The sequence below is a fragment of the Gavialis gangeticus genome, unplaced genomic scaffold (assembly GCF_001723915.1).
Source record: "Gavialis gangeticus isolate Ggan-Ray unplaced genomic scaffold, GavGan_comp1, whole genome shotgun sequence".
Taxonomy (NCBI): Eukaryota; Metazoa; Chordata; order Crocodylia; family Gavialidae; genus Gavialis; species Gavialis gangeticus.
Window position 1 is genome coordinate 20,393,842 of NW_017729029.1, and position 10,871 is coordinate 20,404,712.

Consider the following 10,871-nt stretch of genomic DNA (forward strand, 5'->3'; position numbering starts at 1 on the left):
CAGTTGGCGACCCAATTGACTGTGTGGGTGTCTACGCCACAGCCTCCCATTTTCTTAATGAGAACGGGATGAGAGACAGTGTCAAAAGCCTTCCAGAAGTCCAGGAAGACAATGTCCACTGCTACCCCTGCATCTAATGATCTGGTGATCTGATCATAAAAAGCCACCAGGTTGGTCTGACAGGACCTGCCACTGATGAACCCATGCTGATTGCCCCCAAGCATGCAGTCCCCTGCTGGTCCCTCCTGGATGTGTGCCAGAATTATTTTCTCAAACAGCTTGCCTAGGATCAAGGTAAGACTAACTGGCCTATAGTTTCCCAGGTCCTCCTTCAAATCAATACCACTATTCAGTTACCTGTTAATGCTGGAGCCCATCTTATCCCATCAGGTGGACAGGCAGCTCTGGGACCTAGCAAAGATTCTGTTAACTGTTCTTTTCCCAGTACAAGCTAGTCAGAGAAACTGAGGCACACTGCATTATTACAATAGGAATGTGTTTAGAACAGAAACTTACTAAAGAAGACAGTGATTCAAAGTATGCAAACTGTTTAAAGTCCTACCACCCAATACAAAGAAGTGCACCTTAGAGTTGTCATGAGGTATAGTGTTTTAACAATTACTGCATACAGTAAAGGTTTCTTTAAGCTTATATTGTCATAAGCAAGGCAAGGGCCTGGGATGGAAATTCAGACAGAACAGACCAGGTAGCAGGAACAGAGTCCTCTTTCCACAAGCAGGTGCTGGGACACCATCCTCCCTTGCAAGGTGGCAAGGAGCCCTGCTGCTGCCCTGGATCTCCTGGTGGGGCACGCAGCTGAGCCTCACTCATGTGCCTCTGCACTGATCTGACATTGACTGTGGGGGTGACATTTCCTCCTCCCATGTTCCAAATGGCACCAGGCTTTCATTGGTCCTCATTTGCCTTGCCCTCATTCTGGTTCTCCTTCTGAGACCTGTCATCTATTTTGCCTTGGCCTTGTGCTCCAGTCATGGTTATGACTGTGGGTAGCCATTGCTAGTGTGATACATTCACACACACAGCCTGGTGGTGATGGTTCCTTCAAAGGTTTCCCCTCAAGGGTCTTTTCCCCACAGGGTTAGGAGGTCAGGAGTCTCCTTGCATCTCTGGTAGGCTGAGTGGCAGACAGCTTTAGACATACCTCTGGATGAGTGTTTGGGCAGCCAATTGGTCAGGTGGCTGGTTAGTCAGTTGGGGAAACTGAAGCATGAAGGGGGTAGTCCAGTACAAATTGATGGTCTTTGCCTTTTTAACTTGAATGATAAAGGGGAAGATCATGTCTGGTACACCTGACTAAAGCAGCTGCCCCAGGGGGAGGAACTAAGAGTGTGAGCTCCTACTGGGGAGACCAATCACCTACTGGGGATGCAGAAACATGAAGTGTAAACTTCTATATTCTCTATTGATGTATTCCTTATTAAGTCTAAGCTATATTTACCACAGAATGGGTTGGGTTTAGCACTGTCTGTTCAATTACCTTGGTTTTAAGATCCCTTAAACTGCAATACATTTGTCATCCCTCCACACCCTTTGGTTAGCCAGAGCACTTGACTTAAGACAAGTTAATGGATGGTATGCAAAAGATGCGGTTGTCAAAAACACCTGAGCAATACCACAAAAAGGTTACAACTCCAGCGGCAGCCTGAGGTTTTGTACACAGCGGCCGTCACCACTGGCACACAGTGGCCGCTGCTGCCTACCTGTGGGGCCACCCATGCCAGCAGCGATGGCCACTGCATACAAAACCTCCTGCTGCCACCACGGAGCTTTGCTTGGAGCTGTGCAGCCACCCACTGAGTGGCAGTGACAGTGCGGTGGTGGCCATGGCCGCCACATGGCATGGGGTAGTGGTGGGGATGGCTGCGTTCTGCCCAGCCACTACCACTGCCACCCTGCGCCCGGCCGCACAGCTCTAGGCATGGCTCCGCTCGAAGGTTTTGTAGGCAGCAACTGTCACCGCTGGCACAGCCCTACAGGTAAGTGGCAGTGGCTGCCGGGTACGAGCCCCACCACCACACCAGCCACCATCCTTCGTCACCACTGCAGAGCCGGCCACAGAGCTGTGCAGCCAGCCACATGCAAGCCTCCCCTGGGCAGGCGGCCAGGCAGCATGTGTGCGGCCTGCACATGGCAGGCACCACCACACTGCGCCCCACATCGCTTGCCCGGCCAAGCCCCCTGCAGAGGGGTACCCCTGCCCCACCCCCTGGCCCTGCTCCCAGCTGTAGTATACTGCTTGAGGCCTGCAGCACCCCCCACTCTCTCAGCCCCCAAACATCACCCCCAGCCCTACCCCACTTACCTCTAGGCTCCAGGGGTGAAGGGCAAGTCTGAGCCTGAGCCCAGCCTTGGCTGACTCAAGAGGTTCAGGCCCTGCCCTTCCCCCCTCTCCCTCCGGAGAGGGCTGGAGGTTTCCCGTCTTTTCTGCAATTGGCTGTAGCAGGCTGGAGCTGTACCAGCCTGCAAGAGCTCTTTACAAAAGCGGGGAATCTGCCAATTTCTCTGCTAAAAAGAGAAATACACATTTTCTCTGATAAAAACAGAAAATCCATAGTTTTCTCCATTTTTCTGTGGGAAACGGAAAACCCAGATCCCTGATCACTACCCCTCGACTGTCATCCATGTGGGCACTAATGACGTGGCCAGGAGTAGTCCAGACTGCGTCATAAGAGACTACAAGGCTCTGGGGGCCAAGCTTAGGGAGATGGGAGCACAGATGGTTTTACCATCTGTTCGTCTGGTGAGCAGACTCAGCGCCATGAGGCCTGGATCGGAGTGGTCAACCAGCGGCTTCAAAGCCGCTGTTACCGGGCAGGCTTTGTTGGATTCTTCAACCATGACCCACACTTCTGCGCAGGAGACATGCTAGAGCGAGACGGGCTACATCTCTCCACAAAAGGCTTTCTCTTCCAGGTTGGCTGATCTCATACGGCGAGCTTTAAACTAGGTTCATTGGGGGATGTGGATGCAGAGGTGCAGGAGAACACTTCAATGTCAAGCCAGGTGACGTAAGCAGAAACAACCCAGGTAAGTGACAAGGGCCCAGGCAAGCTTGGGAACAATAGGGCAGCACGAACACCCACAGGAGGTCTCAACTGCCTCTACACAGATGCTAGAAGTATGGGGAATAAGCAGGAGGAACTCACCCTCCTGCTAGCTAGCAAAAACCCAGAACTAGTTGGGCTTACAGAAACCTGGTGGGAATCTACCCACAACTGGGCAGTAGACAACGAGGGCTATAGGTTGCATAGAGGGGATAGAATAGGGAAAAGGGGGGAGGGTGTAGCACTTTGTTAAAGAGCAGTACACATCCTTGATGATCAGGATGGGTTCAGAAGGGCAAACTGAGGCACTCTGGGTTAGAATGCAAGGGAGTCGTGGGGAAAGGGACTTGATAGTGGGCATCTACTACATCGTGCCTCACCAGAGGGTGAGCTGGACGTGGAATTGTGGAGGTACACAATCCCACCAGAGGAAATGCCTTACTGAACTTGGTCCTTGCCACAGGCAATGACCTGGTGAGGGATCTGCAGGTGCTCGACTACCTAGGCGGTAGTGACCACCGTCTGCTGGAATTTACTATTTACTTTGGTGAAACGAAGCAGTAAGGTAAAAGTCCTTGACTTCAGGAGGGCTGACTTCAATGAGCTAAGGGGATTAGTAAGAGAGACACTGGGGACTTGGAGCCTCAATGAGATGGGAGTCCAGGACGGCTGGTTGCTGCTTAAGGAGACAATCCTCCGAGCTCAGAGGGAGTCAGTCCCAACGAGAACCAAAGGGGGCAACAGTGCTAAAAAGCCCCCTTGGCTCAGTAAAAGCATCTAGGATGGCCTAAGCGCAAAAAAGGTGGCATACAATCAGTGGAAGCAAGGGGCTATCATCAAGGAAGTTTACACCTCCATTGCTCGTGATTGCAGGGAGGCACTTAGGAAGGCCAAGGCAGAGACGGAACTAGGGCTGGCAACTGGAATTAAGGATAACAAAAAGTCCTTTTTCAAATACATAGGGAGTAAGAAGGCGGCATCAGGTAACATGGGGCCCCTACAGGATAGGCTTGGAAATCTGGTGATTGTAGCAAAGGAAAAAGCTGATATCTTCAACAAGTTCTTTGCCTCCATATTTCTGAGCAGGGACCAGGACAACTCCCCCACTAGGATTACAGACAGGTTCAGGGGACATGACACCATGTCTAGGGTCAGGGACAATCTAGTTAAGGAACTTTTGGAGGAGCTGGATGTGTTGAAATCAGCAGGTCTGGATGCTCTTCATCCGAGGATACTCAGGGAACTGGCAGAAGTCAAGCAGAGCCCCTAGCACTTGTGGTGCTCTGGCCAGGTCCCAGAGGACTGGAAAAGGGCCAATGTGGTCCCCATTTACAAAAAAGGGAGAAAGAAGGACCTGGGTAACTATAGGCCAGTTAGTCTCACCTCAGTCCTCGGGAAGACCTTTGAGAAAATTATCAAGGAGCACATCTGCGTGGGCCCAGCATGGGAGGTAATGCTCAGGGGCAACCAACATGGGTTCACTGCCGGCATATCCTGCCTAACTAACCTTGCCTCCTTTTGCAACCAGGTCACAAAGTCCTTGCATGCAGGCACTGAGGTGGAAGTCATTTACCTGGACTTCAAGAAGGCCTTTGACACTGTTTCTCACCCCATTCTCATAAAAAATAACTAGGTGACTGTGGCATTCATGCCTACAGTCAGATGGGTGGCAAATTGGCTCGATGGTTGCACCCAGGGAGTGGTGGTGGATGGGTCATTTTTGATCTGGAGGGATGTGGGCAATGGAGTTCCCCAGGGCTCAGTACTTGGCCCTGTGCTATTCAACATCTTTATCAGTGACTTGGAGGTGGGCGTGGAAAGCACGCTGTCCATATTTGCCAATGACACAGATGTGGGGAGAAGTGGGCACACTGGAGGGGAGGGACAGAATCCAACTACATCTAGACAGGTTACAGAGGTGGGTGAATGAGAGTAGAATGGAATTCAACGCAAACAAGTGCAAGGTGCTGCATCTAGGGAGAAGGAACCTGCAACATACCTATAAGCTAGGGAACACCCTTCTCAACAACACAGTGGCTGAAAGGGATCTTGGAATCATTGTTGACTCCAGGATGAAAATGAACTGCCAATGCAAGGAAGTGGTAAGGCTAACCGCACCCTGTCATGCATCTACAGGTGCATCACAAGCAGGTCCAGGGAGGTGATCCTTCCCACCTATGCGGTGCTGGTCAGGCCACAGTTGGAGTACTACATCCATTTCTGCATACTGCACTTCAAGAGGGATGTGGCTAACCTTGAGGGGGCCACTCACATGGTCAGGAGGCAGCAGGCCAGGCCCTACAAAGATAGGCTAAAGGGCCTAAATCTATTCAGCCTCCACAAGAGTAGACTAAGAGGGGATCTGGTGGCCATCTATAAACTCATCAGGGGAGACCAGCAGAAAATAGGTGAGGCTCAGTTCCCCCGGGGCACAACCTGGGATAACAGGGAATAATGGCCACAAATTGATTGATGGTAGGTTCAGGCTTGATATCAGGAGGCATTACTTTATGGTTAGGGCTGCCAGACTCTGGAACGGGCTCCCAAGGGAGGTGGTGCTCTCCCCTACCTTGGGGAGTCTTCAAGAGGAAAGTGGATAGATACCTGGCTGGGGTATTATGATTCCAACACTCATTCCTGACCAGGGCAGGGGGTCGGACTTGATGATCTGTTCAGGTCCCTTCCGACCCTAGCAACTATTAAACTATTTCATAGATTTCATAGACATTAGGGCTGGGAGGGACCTCGTAAGATCATCAGGTCCAGCCCCCCGCCCCAGGGACAGAAAGCCAGCTAGGGTCAAAGGATCCGAGCAAGATAAGCATCCAAACGTTTCTTGAAGGTGTCCAGAGTAGGTGCTTGCACCACTTCTGAGGCAAATCTGTTCCAGGCCTTGAGGGGCTCGGACAGTAAAGAAGTTTTTCCTTATTAAATGCCCATGTCTGATTTAATGGAAGTTTTATATAGACGTCTTCAACTGAATTAAATCCTGATTTCTCAAGGTAGAGTTACACAGAGGAAAAAACAAAACAAGCTATAACATGAAGATTTACAAATGCTGACTGGAACCGACTGTAAAGGAAGAAAATAGATGTTACTGAAGGGTAAGAACATATCAATATTGCAAAGCAGAGAAGTACAAATTGCAGAAGATTTTCATCTTAAAAACAAGGACCAGGCCTAAAAAAAATCAAGTTAAATCTGAAAAGTGATTCTCTTTATGCAAATTAATTGCTTTGATAACAAAACTAAGGATGAAAGTATTTTGACTTTGCCTTATTTCCATTGATAGGAGAACAACTTTTTATGATAGTTCCAGGGGTGTTTTTAAATAAATATTTGTTTATACTTAGGCTATCACTTTACCTTAGTCTAACTTTTTCCTAATTTATAGCAACCACTACCTGACAAAAATAATTATTAATGCTTTAAAAGTAAAGACCATATTAATGAAAGGTGAATCTCTCAGAGCCACTCTCCCCCCGCCTCCCAACCCTCCCGTGTCCGTCCATAAACCCGCACTTCTCAGGTAACTGACATTTTTAGATACCTGGCACTCCCCACTCCCCACTCATGCCAGATAACAGAGATTTTACTGTATTTATATTTTGCCATTTCTTATCAAATTAATGGGAGACAAAACTACCTGTCACAAATTACTGTCCCAAGGGGAATGCAACCATAGCAATCAATTAATTTTTGAAGAAAATGGATCTAGAATTTTTAAATAAAATTAATGAAAACTATTCATGAACAATAAAATAAAGTAATCTTTAATTAAAAAGGATATTCCATTTCAGTTCTGATGTCATTGAGACGGTGTGACAGTTCTATCAAGTCTTCCTCTTTGTTTTCATCAAACACTTTTAACTGAATATCCAGCTCTTCATTTTCCTTCTTTTTTAAACCCTAGTTTTCCAAGGCAAAACAATTTAAATGCTTCAATTTCAGTTTTTCTGCATTTTTTCTTTATGCAGCAGATTTTTACCTTTAATACACAATTTAGTAGCTACAAATATAGCACACTATCTCTCTGAACAGAAAATCCAAGAAGGATGTTTTAAAACAAACATACAGATCATTGCATGATTGTGGCAAAACCTAACAGCATAGCAAGAACACTCAATTTACACTGGTACTCATTAGTTTAGATAGAAGATTTTCATCTAAATGTTTTAGGAAACTTACAGAAAGTGAATGCCCAGTAATCTAACTGCCAATAATTTCATTCTCAACAAACTGGTTCAAATAAGAGAACATTATCTACTAACATACAAATAAGCATATAATTAAAGACAGTATTATATGGGCCCATGACAAATAAACACTGTTATAAACATATTATGTTAAATGGTGGGGAAAAAAAGCGTAGATATATTCAGGTAGAAAAGTCTCAAATGTGACTAGCAGATTTTTTAAGGTACTACACAAATATTACACAAAATTCCTCAGGTATTTTGGTACTATATTATCAAACCTGAGACGCTTGACTTCCTGCATGCCACTTTTAAAATACATAAATAGGCCGTGTCCAGACAAGCAGGGGCATGTGCTTGCAGTGGCACAAACAGTAGCAGCACACATTTATGCTGCTACTTTGTGCCATAATGCATGCCCCTGCATGTCCCCTTGGTTGATGTCCTACTGTAGGCAAACTGCCCATGCCCAGCTCCTCCCAGCTCCATGTGCTGCAGCACAGGGAGGGAGAAGCAGGAAAGAGGGGTGCAAGATTAGCTGGCAGGTACCCCAGCCAGCCAGCCAGGGAGTAGCACATGGTGATGGGGAACAGGCAATGATTTTGAAAAGTCATTTCAATAATCACATGTGAAGACCATTCAAAGATTGCAGAAAAAGTAGAGAAGGATGATCAAGCACAGCACTGAAAAGGAAAACATCAGCAATGTAGAGTTCCAAGTAAGGAAGATAAGACAAACCAAATGAAAATGAATAAAAAGGTTGCTCTTTAATTTTCATAAATTCAGCGTTTACCATCATGTACATGTTGGCTAAAGATAGTTAAATATTTGACAGTACTTTATATAACGAAGAATCAAGTATTACTTTGTGCTAATATAATCTCTACTCAACAATGGTCAGATATACTGAAAACAGAACTGCTGCAGGTGTCAAACTTCTTTACGCTCTCACAGTTATTCTTTCAAGATGCATGAAATGGCTGGCTCACTAAACTGTCTGCAATCCTCAAATCAGTCTCACATGCAGTATTTACTCAAATCCAAGACAAAGTTTTTCCCCCCACTATTTATCATTTCCCCCCCATTCTGCTACAGTGGTGGTGGTGGGGAGGAAGGGGAGGGTAAGAATATAAGTAGGGATCTCTGTAAATAGCTGTAGAAGTGACCCCCCTCTCCCTCCCATCAGCCCCTTCTATGTTTTTCATTTTACTGCTTGCCTGGTCCCCCAACCTGGATTGACTGAGGGGCCCTGCTGGCTGGGCCATTTGCTACCAGGGAAGCAGAATTCGTGGCATATTTAAAACAATGGCAAACAGCCCAGTCAGTGGGGCTTCAGTGTGAAATGAAAATGGTGAAATGAAAGCACTGAAGGAGCCAGTACAGGGGGCACTTCTGGAGTGATTTATGGAGATTCCTAAATATAAGATGACCCTCCAATAATTAAATTCTAAATATGGAAAATTATAACCAATTTACAAATTTTCCATTTATAGAATCTAACCTATAGTTAGATTAATCTAACTTGTAGATTATAATTAAATTCTAAGTCATCTTAAACTTGGGTAAATATAATAGCTCAAGAGATCCTGCCAAGGTTTCCTCTTTCATCATTACAACAAAATTTTACGTGGAACTTCCGAATTATTTAATTAGCTAATACATATTTTATATACATTTATAGACAAAGAGAAATGCTAGATAAATGCATCTCTGCTGAAAAGTGGAAAAAAAGACATTCAGCTGCACAAAAAAATTCTTAGAAGACTTTAAACAGGTACCTCCACAATAGGATCCCTTGACCATGAAAATTGAAGTAAGTACTTCCAATGCAACTACACAAAGATAGGGTACTGCAACAACTAGTGCTGAGTCTAAAAGGAAATGCTCCTCGACAGCATCACCTTTTCCCACCTGTGCACAAAAAAAAATGGATGCACTGGTACTACTTAACACTTAAATTACTTATCTGCTACTGCTTACACCCCTCAAAGTAAAGGAGGAGCTTGAGCAGTTCTTACCACATTCACTAGTCACCTATAGTCCTTTAAGATGGCATCAAGTATTCCATAGCTTCCCAAAACTCTTTAAAAAAAGATATTTTTTTCCAAATGTGTCTTGGTTAGCTAGGAGAATTTTTAAAGCCACCTACCATTCCCTGGAGTTTACTATAGGAAAATAAATGGCTTAGGATTTGTGTGGGGGAGGGGGGCAGTAAACATTTCGTTTCAGTCAGCTTTTTGGATGTCTGGCAGATACTGGCACTGCAGTTCTAAAAGTCCTTCAGTGACAATTTAGACATCATTGCAAAGTCAGAAACAAACATTCTGTTACCTTTCAACTAAAATACTTCATTTTATTAAATAAGGAGGCTAAAGTCTGTCTACAGTAAAACTTCTGTTACACTTCTACTCCTTGGAAAAGTCATTTGCTCAGCATAAAATTTCCATTTGTAACTCAGAATTACAAGAAGCACAGGCCAAAATTTGAGGAACTAAAAACCTATTACTCAAAAAGCAACTTGTTCAGTTATTTGTTCAGCTATACCATCACAAGATTCAATTAAAAACAAGTAAACCTAAGAATTGATGCTGATTTAATCAGAAAAATATAATTCATCAGGTTTAAGCGGCACAAATTAAGCACTACAGTTTTGATCCAGATGCCAGTTTCTGATACATATCAAATGTACATCATGCTGCCCTTCAGCTTTCACTTAACTATCACATTTATTTGAAAAACAGGGCTCACAGATATTATTCCCAGTAGTCATTACGTATTTGTGTGTTTATTATTACATTTGTAAGTATCTGAATAGGCCAGCTCAGTTTAAAAACTGAAACATTAGCGAACTGTTAACAGCAACGTTTCCTATAGAACTGAAATGTCTAAAAGTTATTTGTACAGCCACCAAAAGAACAAAACAAAAAACCCCCCAAAACTTAGAAGTTTTTACCTAGCTTGTATAATTAGATGAAGCATACACTTCATCTAATTATGATGAAAATGCACTTGTGAACCATATAATAGACCTGTTTCTGGTGTATTAGAGTTCTCCTAGGAATCTTATGCCTCCATACCAATGCACAAGTCTGGAGACCAGGCAGAAGAAGTGTCCCACTCTGCCCTGTTCCAGTAGCTTCATTAAAGCAGAGCAAGAAGGGGCACTGGTCCTGGGTGCTCATTTAAGGGACTCTACATGTTATTCCTATTGCAGCACTGCTTTCCTGGTGCAATAAAGACATTGCATCATGTGCATGGCTACATCCAGGCAGCAGCAAGCTGGGGAGGGAGGAAGAAAATCCTTCCCCATCATTCCCTGCAGAAGCTCAGGAAGCAGGAGACACCCTGCCCAGACCCCCTCCCTTGTGCTTGCTGCTGCCCAGGAAACTGGGGCTGCTCTGTGGCTGGGCAGGGTGTCGCCAGCTCCCTAGGCTTGTGCAGTGAAGTGGTGTGGGGGGGTGGGATTTCCCCACCTTTCCCTCCCCTTGCCAGTGCTCAGGAGACCCAGGCTCTGCTCCAGCTGGGCAGGGTTGTCCCTCATTTCCTGCTTCTGTGCGTGTGGGGGGGGGGGGTCCCACTGTGCTTGCTGCTGCTTGGCAGAACGCACTGT

At 45.6% G+C, this 10,871-nt stretch overlaps 1 protein-coding gene across 1 annotated transcript in view; it reads right to left on the reverse strand.

Moving 5' to 3' along the window:
- The window catches only part of DIAPH2 (diaphanous related formin 2), an 899,992-nt gene that overhangs the window by 783,862 nt on the left and 105,259 nt on the right, over window positions 1-10,871 (reverse strand). Inside the window, exon 12 of the mRNA XM_019521025.1 lies at window positions 6,856-6,974. Within this exon, the coding sequence (XP_019376570.1) occupies window positions 6,856-6,974 (119 nt within the window). The remainder of the gene's footprint in view (window positions 1-6,855; window positions 6,975-10,871) is intronic.